Source organism: Momordica charantia (assembly GCF_013281855.1).
Source record: "Momordica charantia cultivar OHB3-1 chromosome 2 unlocalized genomic scaffold, Mcharantia_2.0 BLBB01000002.1, whole genome shotgun sequence".
Lineage (NCBI taxonomy): Eukaryota > Viridiplantae > Streptophyta > Magnoliopsida > Cucurbitales > Cucurbitaceae > Momordica > Momordica charantia.
Window position 1 is genome coordinate 2,433,408 of NW_028275160.1, and position 17,215 is coordinate 2,450,622.

General features: G+C 36.4%; 3 protein-coding genes across 3 annotated transcripts; 2 read left to right on the forward strand and 1 right to left on the reverse strand.

Annotated features, from left to right (window-relative positions):
• The first annotated feature begins 159 nt into the window (after positions 1-159).
• On the forward strand, positions 160-3,884 carry ABCF1 (ABC transporter family protein). Its single transcript, XM_022284734.2, has 6 exons — positions 160-340; positions 433-659; positions 1,164-1,237; positions 1,336-1,546; positions 1,625-1,859; positions 2,482-3,884. The coding sequence occupies exons 2-6, from the start codon at positions 441-443 to the stop codon at positions 3,537-3,539; spliced, it is 1,797 nt and encodes a 598-aa protein (XP_022140426.1). The 5' UTR covers positions 160-340; positions 433-440; the 3' UTR covers positions 3,540-3,884.
• Positions 3,885-5,356: 1,472 nt separating this feature from the next.
• LOC111011107 (auxin-responsive protein SAUR50-like) lies at positions 5,357-7,008 on the reverse strand. Its single transcript, XM_022284735.2, has one exon. The coding sequence runs from the start codon at positions 6,018-6,020 to the stop codon at positions 5,610-5,612; it is 411 nt and encodes a 136-aa protein (XP_022140427.1). The 5' UTR covers positions 6,021-7,008; the 3' UTR covers positions 5,357-5,609.
• A 6,745-nt stretch (positions 7,009-13,753) lies between these two features.
• On the forward strand, positions 13,754-17,126 carry LOC111011239 (UDP-Glycosyltransferase superfamily protein). Its single transcript, XM_088120586.1, has 2 exons — positions 13,754-14,780; positions 15,496-17,126. The coding sequence occupies exons 1-2, from the start codon at positions 14,234-14,236 to the stop codon at positions 16,449-16,451; spliced, it is 1,503 nt and encodes a 500-aa protein (XP_087976712.1). The 5' UTR covers positions 13,754-14,233; the 3' UTR covers positions 16,452-17,126.
• The last annotated feature ends 89 nt before the right edge of the window (positions 17,127-17,215 follow it).

The window sequence follows — 17,215 nt, forward strand, 5'->3', positions numbered from 1 at the left end:
ACTCAAGATCACGTGTTTCGCAGCCAGCCCAATACTAAGACCAGATGAATTCTTGTATTTGCCCTCAGGAGGCCAAAACAACAAATTCAGTCGGCTACGGAACCAGGAAGAGGCGTGACACGTGGAAACATGGAGCAGTGCTATAAATAGGAAGCCTTCCGCATTGAGATCACAGAACCTGGAACCCTCGATCCGCATCGCATAGGCGTCGCAGGTCTGATAAAAAGCGCACAAGGAAACCGCCGTGAGAGAAGAAGACGACTTGTTCTAGCCCTAGATCTGCTTCTTCTCACTCACCCGCTCATATACCCTGCCTGATCTCCTTTCTCCGTTTCCACAGGTATGTATTGGGGTATCTTATGGATATGTCTGATTTCCTTCGGATTGTGTTTTTTAGGGTTCCTTTGGTGATTGATTTTTTGTACTTTTTAGGGTTAAGGATGGTTTCCGACGCCAGCAAGAAAAAAGCGGCTCAGAAGAAGGCGGCTGCCGCGGCCAAGCGAGGAGGAAAAGCAGCGGCGGCTGCTTCATCGAAGGCAGCATCGGCCAATTCGCAGAATGGAGTTGATAAGTTGGCGAATGGAGTCGAAGCTCTTCATTTATCTGATCGGACTTGTACTGGTGTGCTTTGCTCCCATCCTCTCTCCAGGGACATCAGAGTAAGCCCTAATTTATTCTAGAATCAAATTCATAGTTTGTATGTAGACTTTTTTTTTTTAATTAAAAAAAATCAACCTTAGACTATATTACTTGAATAACACCGGGATGAATATTGTAATTTACTTTCTTTATATGTTTTTTCTCAACGTGATGCTTTTTTATAATGATGCTTTGCTGGTCTTCGCCTGTTTTTTATTGCTTTCAATATTTTTGAGGAAAATGATTTTGAAATGTCCAGGTTTTTTCCTCCTTAGAATTCATTGGAGTAGTTGCGTATCGATAAAATTTCTGTTGGATGATGCATAAGTAGTGGTATCTAATCTTCTTAATTCTTTTTTAATTCCTATTTTGATAAGAAGAGTTATAGGGTTGTGTTTATTTAGATCTCCTAAGATTATCTCTCATATGAATATAATCATTCGTGCATTTTCCGTTGTGATATTTGGAAGTATATCCCATTAGGAAGTGTAAGTGATGACACTGGTTATGTGTGCTTTCGGCAGTTGGAATCTTTATCAGTTACTTTTCATGGACATGACCTTATTGTTGATTCTGAGCTGGAGCTGAATTATGGCAGGTTAGCTTCTGATTATTTATGGCATAAATAATTTCTATTTTCGTATGGATTCTTGTGCTAAGTCTAATATGTTCAATATTTATCGTATTATTTTTCAGACGTTATGGTTTGCTTGGATTAAATGGATGTGGGAAATCTACACTTCTTGCGGCAATAGGATCTCGAGAGCTTCCTATTCCAGAACACATGGATATATATCACCTTACACGAGAGATTGAAGCTTCTGACATGTCTTCACTTGAAGCTGTTATAAGTTGTGATGAGGAGAGGTTGAAGTTGGAGAAGGAGGCAGAAACCTTGGCTGCTCAAGTATGTTGTTTAATATTAGAGTTTCTGCGCTCTAAAAATTTACAAGTGCTCATTATTTGTTGTTTCACTTTAATTTAGGATGATGGAGGAGGAGAACAGCTTGATCGTGTCTATGAACGTTTAGAAGCTCTGGATGCATCAACTGCAGAAAAACGTGCTGCTGAAATCCTGTATGGACTTGGTTTTAACAAGCAGATGCAAGCGAAGAAAACGCGAGACTTTTCTGGTGGTTGGAGGATGAGGATTGCCTTAGCACGTGCGTTATTCATGAAACCCACCATCCTTCTGCTGGATGAACCCACTAATCATCTAGGTATGTTTGATTTGTTCAGCGTTCTTTTATCTTCTGTACTATTGACATACTGTATACATCCATGCATGATTTACTGATTGCGTGGTGGTGCTTGAATAACTTTTCATGTGTCACCCTGTGAAAAAGGTAGATTTTGGCCTTTTAAATTGATGTTAATCTGGTATTTGGATAGTTAGTTGGAATAAAATCTGGTTTGTTCTAGTTGACAAGTTATGTTTGTCATAGAATTGAAATGAATATCTTATCCGTATAATATTTCACCAGTTAAGTCTTGAGTCAGCTATGTGCCTATTACTTTATTTGGTGGATGATGTAAAATGTATATGCTTGACTGCCTGCCCTGATCGGCTGATCATGTGTTGCTATTATTTCAATTTCCTGAATGGTCAGAGGATTTTAAAGATTGGAATAAGAAATGCATGTAAGATGCACCTATAATGGTGTTCAATTATCAGAAAAAGAATTTCATGCTATAAAAACCTCATGTATTCCTTCGGGAATGTACTCGCTAATCCAATGAACCCAATCTGACATGACGTTGCCACCTTGTACATGTCATATGAATTGATATTGCAGAAATCGAATACTCTGATGACATCTTTATTGTTTTCCTGAATGACAGATCTAGAAGCTTGTGTCTGGCTAGAAGAAAACTTGAAGAATTTTGACCGCATCCTGGTAGTGGTTTCACATTCCCAGGACTTTCTGAACGGTGTATGCACAAACATTATCCACATGCAGAACAGAAAACTAAAGATCTACACGGGTAACTATGATCAATATGTTCAGACCCGTTCTGAACTGGAAGAAAATCAGATGAAAATGTACAAGTGGGAGCAGGATCAAATTGCTTCCATGAAAGAGTATATTGCTAGATTTGGGCATGGGTCAGCAAAACTAGCTCGGCAGGCACAGAGCAAAGAGAAAACACTGGCAAAAATGGAGAGGGGTGGGCTTACAGAAAAGGTGGTGAGGGACAAGGTTCTTGTCTTCCGCTTTGTTGATGTTGGAAAGCTTCCCCCTCCTGTTCTTCAGTTTGTGGAAGTAACGTTTGGTTATACCCCTGATAATCTCATCTACAAGAACCTTGATTTTGGAGTTGACTTGGACTCTCGAATAGCTCTGGTTGGACCCAATGGTGCTGGAAAGAGTACCCTGTTGAAGCTGATGACGGGGGACCTGGTTCCTCTTGATGGCATGGTCCGGCGACATAATCATCTGAGAATTGCCCAGTTTCATCAACATTTAGCTGAGAAACTAGATATGGAATTGCCTGCTCTCCAATTTATGATGAAAGAGTATCCAGGAAATGAGGAAGAGAAGATGAGGGCAGCAATTGGGAAGTTTGGGCTCTCGGGTAAAGCTCAAGTGATGCCAATGAAGAATTTGTCTGATGGGCAGAGGAGCCGTGTTATATTTGCCTGGTTAGCATGGAGGCAACCCCACTTATTATTGCTTGATGAGCCCACTAATCATTTAGATATAGAGACAATTGACTCGTTGGCGGAGGCACTGAATGAGTGGGACGGAGGAATGGTTCTTGTCAGCCACGACTTTAGGCTTATAAACCAAGTCGCCCAGGAGATATGGGTGTGTGAGAACCAAGCTGTAACCAGGTGGGAGGGTGACATCATGGACTTCAAGCAACATTTGAAGGCGAAGGCTGGGTTAGCTGATTAAACTGTAAAATCGTGAGTTAATACTATTGAAAGAACTGTGGCGTAGTCATCGGCTTCTTGTCTCGACATACGCCGCAGGTCGGCCAGCATGTTCGTGATGGTACCAACAATCAAAACGTCTGAACACTTGATGGGCTTGGTTATTGTTTCGAGCCAGCAATTTTAATGGGCCTAGTAGGTAATGTTTTTGTTTAATCATTCATGTATCCTATATCTTTTAGTTGGTTTTTTAACCAACTAGATAGAGCCACTGATATTCTTAGACACTATGCAAGCAACTACGAACAAAAGTCATCTTATATTTTTTTTTGGTTTTTATTGAATGAAATATATTGATCTTATGCGATATGACTTCCCTAAATAATAATGTAGTCGAGTGTAATCATGCGTTGAGATTCTGAAATATAGCAGCTGGGAATGTGAGTTTCTTTATGAAAATTGATGTTGTGGTGTTTGTGCGAGCAAAATTTTCTTTTGGAGTAAGATGCATGAATGGTCTAGTTTTGCACTCATAATTCCATAGTCATAGTCGTCATTCTGGTGCCTAAAATATTTTCGTTTTGTTCTGTTAAAATCCAACTATTCAACCATTTTTTATTTGTCATCAAGTCATTTATATTTTAACATATCATTGAGTAATGTATTATTTTATTTCACCATCCATCCTATATTTTATAGGAACAATAAACAAGAGTAGTATGGTTTCATAGTACAGGAAATTTTCTTAGGTACACGTACACGTACACGTACACCTAGTACCTACGCTGGCCCATGCTTTTCCATGCCACGTTTAGTTTGAAATTATTGTACTACACAATGTGCCGGTTCTGCCCTTGCTTCTCCCGATTATTTTCATAAGCACATGGAGGTGGAGAGAGAATAAATTTTTTACCTCCTGCATGAACATAATAAAGTGGAAATTAACCATTTTTATAATTTGCGTACGTTGGTTACAGATCTAAGCCTGATATTTACCTTGACAACCACCTTTCTCCAGTTAATATATGTTTACTGTTGTGGGTCAATTTTTTAAACATCTTCCCCACCTTAATCCATTACACAAATTCGGTCATGTAAGAAGCTTACTGAGTAAACATATAAGGCCACAAGCGAGAATTAACGAAGTTCATCCCTTTTATTGTGGAGAATTCAAATGTAACTTGCCTCATGTCCACCAATTCTTCTATCAGTACTCTCAAAATTTAAGTGGATCCAATAACGTTGTAGATGGGTCCATATGAGATTAGCCCAACCAAGAATATGGGACTAGGAAGAAGTTAAAGGATGTGTGAATCTTAGTTAAGCTAATAACTCAACACAAATAAGCCAAAATGTGCTTACAACTTTGCATAAAAGAGACCACAAATCTAAGCCCAGGTTGTGGGCTCCTGCAATCGGCAACCTTTGATTACCATCAGTACCCTTATGATTAATGTAACCTTGTTTTATGTTAGCTTAGACAATGATTGTATACAAAAACAAAAATGTTTTCAATTTTATTTTGATTCATATGCAATTAAAGCGATAAACAAAAATTCTTATTCATCAACTGTTTTGTACCTACTTCTTAAACACTAGGGCTTTCCTCCTACAAATGAAAAGTTAAAACATTTTTTTCATAATGTATACTTTTATGGTAATGCCAAATGAGAAACTTAATAATGTCATATTTTTTGTAATATAAAAAATCAGAAACACAAGATAACAAAAGAAACATTTATTTGATTTTTTATTATTATTATTTTTTTTTGCACACCATTTTAAGACTTATTGTTTCTACAAAAGAAAAGTAGAGACATAAAATAAGACAAATGGAAGTAGAAAAACGACACATGTTGAAAAACGTAGAGAGTAAAAGTAACAATTCACACCAAACACAAGACAACAGAAATGATCGAATGGCCATAAACTTTATAGTTAGGCCATTCTCAAAATACCAAATTTTGCATTGGAAAAATAGTGAGAGTTTTACAAATTGGCGTGAAGAGTTGAAGCTAAGAAAAAAACAACCTCCTTCCATTGGTCATTTCAATAGCTTCAAAGTCCCACGTTATGGTTTCTCCAACGATCACTATCCCCAAATGCAGCCGCTCTCCTCCTCCTCCTCCCCCCATTGCTCCGCCAAGATCCTCTCCATCTCGCTCGGCCGGCACGGCACCGTCAGCGCTCCCTCGTGATCGAATCCATACTCCTCCGCCGCCGCCTCCAGCAGCCTCAAAAACGTCGGGTTGGTCAAACAACTCAACGGGGCGACGAATCGCTTCGGCTCCTCGGCATCGACCGCCACGACCGCAAAATGGCCTTCCTTGATGTCTCCCGGTACCGAAGTACCAGAGTCGTCATCACCGGCTTCGTAGTCGAACTCATCGTGGCTAGCATTGGACCTTCGACCTAATGAAAGGCTTCTTTGCAGCTTCCCCACAGCGGTCTTGAGCTTCACAATGCCATTCTTTTTCTTGGCGTTGGTGACAAGCTTAGCCATGGAAATTTGGTCGTGGTATTTCTCAAAAAGTTTGGTCCTTTCTCCTCTTTTTTAAGAGGGGGTGGATTGGGTCTTATATTGTGGCAGGATGTTCAACTTCAAATATACTATTAAAAAAAATTATTGAACAAAATAAAACAGTTAGAAATCAATTGAATTGAATATGAATCTCCCTCTAAGAAATTAAAAACTGTAGAAATTAAATTAAAAATGCAATATAATATAAGTTTGGAGACCATAGCATGTGAGTACGTGCTCTCCTCGGCATTCCATGAAACGTCTCTTTTCATAGTCATGTCTGTCCCCAAATAATTAAAGCTGCCTCTCATAAACTTTCTCATTTTTCATTTAATTTCAATTCTTTCCAAATTTATAAAATCCCCTTTTTTCCTTTAGCTGCTAAAGAATATGACTTTCAATTTTGAGTAAAAAATTCCGAATAGATCAAGAATTTATTAGATTCAAAAGTGAAAGTGGAGTGGTTCTATTAGACCTGAAGTTGAAAGGTCAGAATGTTGGTAGTGTTAATTAAGAGATACCATTCTAAAAGTGTAGAAAACTTAAAAATGGTAAAGTGAGGAGCGATGACCCATTTGAAACCTTATATTGGTTGTGCTTGTGTTTGTGTTGTGGAGTGTTTTTAATTGTCTCCCAGACCAACAAGGATCAATAAATAAATGGTTTGGTCTTTAACTAATTAATAGACTTTTTTTAATTTTTTTTGGGAGAGAGATGGGTGAGCATTAATTTCTTTATGTTTTGTGTTTTGCACTTGCACATACATGTCCACGTACAAAATAGAAAACTATGGCTCATCAGCCAATCCCTAGCCTCTGATTTCTATCATCTTATCTCATAAACAAACTTAATTAATTAATTAGTTCTGCAACCCAAAATATTAAAAAGAAGTGAGGAATTAAAAACAGCAGTGAGTATAGAGTACAATATGAAAATATCCCATGGCTGTGTTGTACCATCAAAATATCTTAAATAAGTCTGCCGAGTCATTTTGTAATAAATTTAACGTACTTTGCCATTTCGTACCTTGCAAAAAAAAAAAAAAAAGAAAAAATTGATTGAAGTAAATTTAGTCATTTAGTATATAAAAATAAATAAATAATATATATATATATATAGGTGGATCGGAGTTAGGGGGGCCTTTTTAATTTGACAAGTGATGGAGGAATTTATCTTTTATTGAAATGTCCCTTTCGATAGTGAAAAAGTGTTCAAAAAAAAGCCACAGGTAACGGCCTAAAAGCCAAACAAAATTCAACTCTCAAATGCTTTCATTGAAAACTACTTCACATGCATGCAAATGCATGGGGGATCTCACATACCTGCCACCTCATTTTTTTCGGCTCAACCATATCAATAACTCGAACAATTTTATGGACCAACTCGAAAATATATACTTGTAACATGTGATCAGAGAAAAATTCCTATTTATTGGAGTTCGTTGTCTAAACTCAACAAAATTGTGACCAGTACAGTACAATACTAAGTAGAGGTGTTATGATATTTGTGTATCCATTTGATCACTTGAGAGCAATGATGAAAATAAAGTGGGGTTCAGATATATTGAATTGGTTTTCTTCGCAGGTTCCTAAAACTGTTGAAGAACAAAGGAAGAAGGTTTTAGGGTTTGTTGGAGTATCTTTTCTGAATTATTTTGCTTTTTAAGCTAACCATTTTTGTAATCCAGTTAGGGGACAGTGGAAAAGGACCTGTCAACTTTGATTTAGTACTTTGCTAAATAATCACTGTTTTTTTTTTCAATAAAAAAAAAACCAGATCATAACAGAAACTTTGATTGGTTGCTTTGTCGACGTAAATCATCCCCTCATTAATTAGTTGAATTATTCCGATCATTAAAGACCTATTTTGTTACTCTACTCTATAATATATTTCTAACCTTTGAGCAACAAAAATAGTACATTTGGTAATGTTTCATGTGTCGATGAAATTGTTGCAGTTATTTTGGATAACATCATATATTAAATATAAAAATGATATACTTTTTTTTGGTAAAGATCCTGGATTAAATATAACATCATATATAAAAGAAAAACATTAGGGAAGGATCGTGGATTAAATTAAAGGTGGATCTACAATGAATATGTAGGATGAGATGTGGACCGTCGGATCAGAGGGGGGTGTGAACACTATGATTTTAGAAGCACACGTATAAATAGATAACGGAAAGTACAGACAAGGCGTTGTACAAAACCTAAATGCATGGTTGTACACCCACTCTGTGCACCCACCTCCGCTCACCGGACCCCTCTCTTCATTATTATTAATTAATTAATTAATTAATTTCGGATTATTGCCCCACATGACACATGTCCCACTCCCAACACTAATAATTAATTCCCACCTCCCCCTTTCCCCCTAAACCATTTTTTTTTAAATTCCACCTATTTCCTTAATATTGATGCTTCCCCGTACCTTCTCAATTTCCTTATTATTCCCAAAACTTGAATATGGGTGGTTGGTTTGATATTTTTGGTCTTTATTTTAACAAAAATGAAGAATAATTATTTTCTTGTGGATTGGATGTCGACTATTTGAACTAAATAAAAATGTTGGTGAATATAATAATAGACAATTCACAATATTGTTTATTTGATTTGGGTTTGATGGGAGTGAGTAAATCTTTTTGAGAAATGTGAATTATTAAAGGAAAAAACTTGACTCTCTTCATCATGGAGATAGAAATAGACATCTAAAAAAAATAAGAGTTGTTAATTTTTTTTAATAGTGAAAATAAGATTTGATTTTCACGAAAAGTATTTTTTATTATTAATTGGGGCAGTCATCGGGTACGTTTATGTGGGGGGCATGGGGCTTAATTGTCTTATTCCATTCCACGTGTGAAATCAGTGTCCACATCATCGGCATTGGCAGTTGGGTGCAGCCAGCCACCTTAACAAAACGTCAAATTCAGCCACTTGTAGTCTGACACCCGTCTCCCTTCATTCTTCGTTTTGAACTGGTCAACCAATACCTCCGGACATGGCTTTTTCGATCTAATTATTTGCTCTTACTTTCGCTTTCTTTAATAACTAATAATTGCCACTATTTTCCTTTAATTAATTTTATTCCAATATTTTCATGCTAAATAACTGCATGGTCTTTCTTTGTTAAGATATCCTTCCCAATAATTCTAGTTTTTGGCAGAAATCCGGCTACGTCTAATGAATCGTTGATGAATATCAAATAATAATTCGAGGCAATATGTTTTTTCTTTTGCTTTTGTTAATATTTTGTAAAATGTTTTTGTATGTTATTTATTATTTAAATCCTGTTTGATAATATTATCATTGTTTGTTTCTATTTCTCTTTTTTAAGAAAGGCAAATAAAATTACATTTCTCCCCCCCCCCCCACATAGAATCTATATAGAATGATAGAACATTATTTTTATTTATATTTTGAAATAATTAATTAGGTTTCTTTCAATTGAAAGAATTATTATAAATATGCCATGCATGTAAATAACGTTCTTTCTATGCCTATAGTTTTTCGAATATTCTTATGGCTGCATTGAGTTGGATCCATCATCTAGCTACCAAGGTGGTTTTCAACTCTAACAATTAGGCTATATTTAAAAAGTCCTTCAATTAAATTTATGACGAACACTCCTTAAGTATATTTCATTTGGAGTTATATTGTATATTAATTACCGAATATTTTACAACTCAAAAAGCTTTATTAATGAAGATTACTCAGGATATTAATCAATTAAGCCACAAACCAAACTGATACATAATAGTATACAAAACATGCTCATCTTATTAAAAAAAATTGTATGTTAAAATGATGATATGTAAATCAATAAAATAAGGCGGCGGCTCAACATCGTCCCTTTTTAGAATACTAGGCATTAATATAAAATTGACTAATTAAGAAGAAAATACAAAGGAATATATATATTTGTATCATTTACAATCAAAAGAGTAATGTGGGTATAAATTATAATAATGTTTTGAATAGAAAGAATTAACCTGTATGCATGCATGTAAACTTCAAGAAAATAATATGGGTGAAAACATCTGGTTAACCATAAAATCTTAAGGGACACGTTATCCGGTTCCGATCCATATAGCACAAGGTCGGATAATGGCCGAACTAAACACGTAATCGAGCTGGGTGTCAAGATAGACAATTTACTCCTCTTTTTATGCCACGACAGTCAAACCTCTCTCCCACTCAATGTGCAGTTTTCCTATTTTCATGGAAAACTAATCGTATAGTTCAAAAACGGAGCCAAGCTCCTCAACAGTCATCTGGCCACTACCCGTCTATAAATATCACATGGTCAAATGAAAATGGTATGCAAAAACGGATTATTATACTTTCTAATTAATTTATCTAGCACATGGACTAACTAGATCGTCAGAGTGCTTACTTGATTTTTAGAGGTTCAATTCCACGAGTGTTCTAAGGATTTATTGTGACTACCGATATTTTTTTGGTAAGAACAACATCAGTGGCCGGTGGATGAAACACAACATATAAAATGGGAAACTTAAAAGCAATATAAAATTATATTAAAATATGATTGAATAAAATAAAGTCGTCATGCAATAATATTGATCAGTAGGGAGTGAATTAATATTGAAAATAATAGATATATACCAAGTGTCTACAAGAATGAGGTTGTTAATAATAATTTGGTTAAAATACTATTTTGATCCGGTTTAATTTGGTCCTTGTATTTTTAATTTTTGTCCATTTTAGTCTTCATACTTTCTAAATGTTTGTTTGTCCATGTACTTCTAAAAAGTTATCATTTTGGTCATTTAATTTTTTTTTTCAGAATACTACCTTCAATATCTTTCTTGAAATATAACCATGCTTTTATATTAAGAATTAGTTTATGTTACGTGTAGAATTTGTGTTAAAGTTTTGCAAATAAGAACAAACACGAACATTTTAAAAATACAAGAACCAGAACAAACATTTTAAAAGTACATAAACTAAAATGAACTAAAGTCGAAAGTAAAAAGACCAAAATAAATATTTTAAAAAATACAGAGACCAAAATGAACAAAAACTGAAAGTATAAGAATCGAAATCAATCGAAATGAACATTATATTACGTTACGAAACTTGGGTGATGAAAAAAAGATATATTGAGAAGAGTAAAATTAGGGGTGGAGATGAAACGAAAGAGCAGAGGAGAGGACAATGATGTCCCAGAAAAGACATGATCTGTGGGGCAGTGGTTGGAGACAAGGCAAGGTGACAAGCTCATGTGCCAAAGAGCAGCTCAAATATATACACTTTTCTTCTTTGTTGCGTGAGCCATTAGATGAGCTCAATAAGATTGATACTACTCAACCAGTGTTTTGTTCCTTTCTTCCAAACCCAACACTCGATTATGTCTCAACTAAATGATGTCTTCCCATTCTTTTGTACTTTTATTCTCAATTCTCATGTCCCTTCCCTATAAATGGGATCATATTTTATTAATACTTCTTTCTTTTTTTTTTTTTTATATAAACTATACTCCTATATATATTTGCATAATTAAGTCACTCAATATTCTCCTCTTGTGTTTCCTTTATTAGTTTCAGATGTATGGGTTAATAGAGAGAAAGTTTATATGGTTTAAAAACCAAAGCTTTAATATGTCACATCCCAATTCACACATCAAATTTATAATTTATATTATTAGTATTATTATTAGGAAACTTGCATAATTAATTATTGTTTATTTATTTAAGTCACTCCAACCTTTTGGGTTTTATATCGGATTATTCCAAAATCTGTGTTTATTTTAAGGTTGTAAAGTCAGGGCTCGTCCATGATCTATCTCAGAGGTTTTTGTCTTTACGAAACTTCACCGATTTTGGGTGTCAACGTCAAAACCTCTTGTCCCTGCGTCAATATCTAAAGGTGCCTTTACGCAATTTCACTTATCCACGACACCAAAGTAGGTATCAACTATATATAGCGTGGGGGTGGAGTCTATGAAACCTGGAAAAATGGAGCCTAATTAATTAAACAGATAAAATATTCCTTTATATACCATAACATTTGTTTACTTTTTCCCTTTTTAACAATTACATATCCAAAAAGACATAAACCTTATATAAAAAGTTGGTAGATAATAAATATATCAATGAGTAAAATATTTGGCATTAAATACAGATTATTGAAAAAAATAAAACATATTTTCCAACACTATGAGTTAAAATAATATTGGCTCTGCTATATTTGATTTGATGTAGCGCGAATTTACAATGGATTAAAAGGAACTTAATGTTTATCTGTATTTGGTATCATTTTTATTTTATGTTTGTCTCATTTTGTATTTTTCATTTCATTTTTAAAGAGAAAACATAGGAAAAAGAATTTGTATGATTCATGGTTAGAATTCTATGAATTTTAAAATTATAAAGGTTGGTGCATGATCAAAAGATCGTAGAATCTCCTTGTAAAATTTAACTTCCTATAATTAAAGGAATCTTGTACCAGTGTAGTACTAAGCTACTAACACTGACATTACGATGTGATGCCTAAGTTAGTAGGATCAAAGAAGACTGAAGTCACTAAGGTGAGAATTGAATACAATACATGGTTGTATCTCTGTTCTTTATAGTGGTCTCCTTTTAATTGAATGAACAATAGATTTTCGTCTATACAGTGCCCGATGACCACACTTGGTTGCTTGGAACTGCGTCCATTTGTAAGGCCATATGCAAGTCTGTTACAAAAAAAAAAAACACAACCTTTTGAGAATTAGAGAATAGGCCAGGGTTAGTCCTTTTTTTTGGTCCCTTGGATGGGCTAAGAATATGGTCCATGAGTTCCCTTTTTGGAATATTTCTATTTATTTTTGTTTCGAATTGGTCAGGGTCCCTAGCCTAAGTTTCTTTATAGCTAGGTTGATGCTCCCTCGATCCATTCATCGCTCTAAGTTAATTCCTTTTCCTTTTCCAAACCCAGTCGCAACCCTAAATTGGAAACAAGATTCTCTTTTCCAGATAAAAAATGAGGGACTGATCTTGATATCTAGATTATATATGTCTCTTTAGGCCTACTTAATTAAACTTTCATTTTTTTGTCTCTTTGGGATAGTGTATTGGCAATCGTTTGAAGTCTTGACGTACCACCTACCTCCAAGGTTTCAAATTCAAGTCTTACACTAGTCATACAGTGTTTTTTAACGTAGACAACAAGCTGCTCATTTTTTTAACAGAAAAAAAAAGTTAATTTTTGTCAACATGAGAAATAACTTATTAGTTAAAGACATACATTTATTTATACATATATATCACATTTTAAAGATCAAGGTTTGGAATCACCATCTCATTATCTCTCTGGATGTATTAAAAACAAAAACAAAAAAACCCACCTGCTTAATTAGAAATATATAAAAAACGAAAAGAAACTATAATATTATTACTCAAATGTCATTTATGCAATATAATAGGTTAAATATAACGTATTTATCAATAGTATAACTAATATGAATTATAATATTCATAGGCATATACATTCACTTAAATGCAAGTTATTAAATTTGTTCTACGGCCTTTTGCAAAATATCTTATCAATGAATACTTTGCAATTGTAGGGATAAAATTTGTTGTGACGATGATCAAATACAATTTCCAGAATAAAATCTAATTTATTTAAGAAATAAAACCATCCCGGAAGGAGCCACATTCCAATTCACATGAAACGCATATCAAATGAAGACACCAAACACCGCTTGGTTTGTTAACATTTATCCTTAACATTTAATTAATTATTTATTTCCGACCCGACCGTCATGGTTTCTGAAATTTTGTGGATGAACTTTCTCTTTTAACCCAATGCCATTTGGCCACAGCTTCCTCGTACGTCTCTGTGGAAATTCCACTGCTAAATTAATTGAAAATTCTGACTCATCAACTTCTTCCTCCCCTTTCTTCTGTGTACTTGCCTCTTTCTTTTTCTTGATATAAAATAATTAAGTAATTTTGCATGCCCTTTTAAACCCCGTTGATTTAATGATTTTTTTTTCCATATAATATTTATTTGATCCGTAAATGAGGCAAATCCAATCATTTTTTAGGTCAACTTGGTTCTTGTCTTGTGTATGGTCAAAAGTAGATCAAATTTTAGAATAAATAAAATTTGTGTACCGATGGATCCGAATTAAGTAGTTGTGATTTTGTTCTTGATCTGTGCCTCCACAACACAACACCCAAAAAAATGGCCCCAGAATCCGACCGGCAAAGCCAAAGGCCCCACGCCATTTTCATTCCGTACCCTCTCCAGGGCCACGTCATCCCCTCCGTCCACCTGGCCACCCACCTGGCCTCCCGTGGCTTCACCATTTCTTTCGTCAACACCCACGCCATCCACCACCAGACCTCCAACGCCCACTCCGCCGACGTGGACGGCGATATCTTCTCCGGCGTACGGAAGTCCGGCCTCGACGTCCACTACAGCACCATCTCCGACGGCCTCCCCGTTGGGTTCGACCGGTCCCTGAACCACGACCAGTTCATGAGGTCGCTGCTGCACGTGTTTTCGGCCCACGTGGAAGAGGAGGTGGAGAGAATCGTGAAGACGGCGTCGTCGCGAGGAGAGGCTCCGGTGACGTGTCTGATTGCGGACACGTTCTTCGTGTGGCCGTCGAAGGTTGCGAAGAAGTTTAACCTGCTCTATATTTCTCTGTGGACTGAACCGGCCTTGGTTTTTACGCTGTATTACCACTTGAATCTTCTTCGCCAAAACGGCCATTTTGCATGCCAAGGTCAGTTTCCACATTAATTTCATCTCATTTCACAACTTCACCACATTATTCCACTCTCCTTTCTTATATACTATTTCTTAAATAAGATTAATGCACTCTTCTTCCTTTTTTTTTTTTTACTGCTCTATTTCAGTTGGATTATTTTTAGTTGGATATGCTTAATCTTAGGATTAAGTTGGTGTATTTTGAATTGAAGCGTTCATATATGCTCTGGTTTTAATTATCATTTTTGTTTTTAACAATGATTGTCTATGGTTTTTTTTTTCTTTTAAAAAAACATCCAAAAACCAGTAACCTATATTCAGATATCATGCTCATCTTAAGGCATCAAGAATTTACGAGACCTCTTAGTAAGTGCTATCCAGAGACCGGTGTTTTTACCTGTAGGACGATCTCTTTAGAGTAATACTTGTCTATGTTTGACACATGAATTACTATTTCTACTTTTTTTTTTTTATGAATTCAACTCGTATCTTTGCACTAATATAATAATTTTTTAATTTAATTTAGAAACGTATTAAATTTATTATTTATCCAAATTTGAAGCCCAATTGGAGAGGTAATTACGATTACAAGAGTAAAATTTAGACAACAATATTACTTCCTATCTAGTATCTCTATCGTAATGGTTGAGCTATGTTAAGGTGTGCGCAATAAAATTAGATTTTCAATTATAATGGAAACCTGAGCAGAAGATGGAATTTGAATTGAACAGATGTTCGAGAGGACGTGATAGATTACATACCGGGGGTTGCAGCAATCAATCCGCAGGACACGATGTCGTATTTGCAAGAGAGAGATACGACGTCGGTTTGTCACCAGATCATATTCGGTGCCTTCGAGGACGTGAGAGGCGCAGATTTCGTGCTGTGCAACACCGTACAGGAGCTGGAACACAGCACCATCGCCGCCCTACAAGCCAAAACCCGCTTCTACACCATCGGACCCATCTTCCCCCCCGGCTTCACCAACGCCGCCGTCGCAACCAGCCTCTGGCCCGAGTCCGACTGCGCCCACTGGCTCAACTCCAAGCCCCACGCCTCCGTCCTCTACGTCTCCTTCGGCAGCTACGCCCACGTCACCAAAACCGACCTCACGCAAATTGCTCACGGCCTCTCCGCCAGTGGGGTCCACTTCATTTGGGTGCTCCGACCCGACATAGTCAGCTCCAACGACACCGACCCGCTGCCCCATGGGTACAGGACCGAGGTTGCTGACCGTTCGATGATCGTCCCGTGGTGCCATCAGAAGCAGGTCCTGGCCCACCCCGCAATCGGAGGGTTCCTCACCCACTGCGGATGGAACTCCATTTTGGAGAGCATTTGGTGCAACGTACCACTGCTCTGCTTTCCTCTGCTTACGGACCAGTTCACGAATCGGAAGCTGGCCGTGGAGGATTGGGCGGTTGGGATTAATCTCAGAGATGGACGGCAGATATCCAAGGAGGGGGTTTCCGAGAAGATTAAGCGTCTCATGGATGCAAAATCAGGGGCTCCATATAGGGACGCAGTCACACAAGTGAGGAAGACGTTGGAAAATGCTGTGAAACCCAATGGATCATCCGACAGAGGCATGAACCAATTTATCAACGATCTCAACGCCACAATCTCAAACGAATGTGGGGCCAAATTGGCGGAAGATCACATCAAATCAGTCAACAATGGGTTCTAAATTTACCTCCAAAACCATGCTCAAACAATCTGTTAGTATAATGATTCGAATTTTGCTTGCTTGCCGGCCGTGTTAAAATAGAGCTGGGCTTCACCAGTGTCTTTCAGTTTGCTCATTCTGTTGTAATTAGTTTCAGTGGTTGTTTAATTATTTGATGTTATTAGTAGTCAACACACTGTAGCTTCAGTGTGAATGAATATAGGAGTTTTTCCTCCACCCAAAATATAATATCTTGATGCTCTTCTGTAATACATTTTTAATTAATGAAACAGAGACTTGAGCTTCCCCTGTAATTTTGGTGTTGATTTTCTTTTTCTCAGGCTGGCACTCCACCTGGCTCCAATTGGATTGTGACATATGTACGTTCCTCCACTTTATGAGCAAAATTGCATGACTCTACTTTTGATTTCAAATATATAATTTTAACGTTGGCTGTGAAGTGTGAACGAAGAAAAGAAAACAAAGAGAAGATGGTGAAGAGAGAACTTTACAATTCATGACTCGGGGTTCCAAAATTTTTGGAATTTATGTTGGAAGAGAACAAATTAATTATAATAGACAACAAAAGTTTAATATGAGAACATATATAATATAAGGAAGAAAGAAAAAAGAAAAACGACAGATGAAAAGCATATACAAAAAAATGAAGAACGTAAGAAATGAAATTGGGTATTCTCAAGGGGTGTTGGTGGAGTCTATGGTTGAAGAACAACCGCCGGAAGTATGGTAGTTAACGAAGCGGCTGGGGGCGGAGGAGCGGCGGA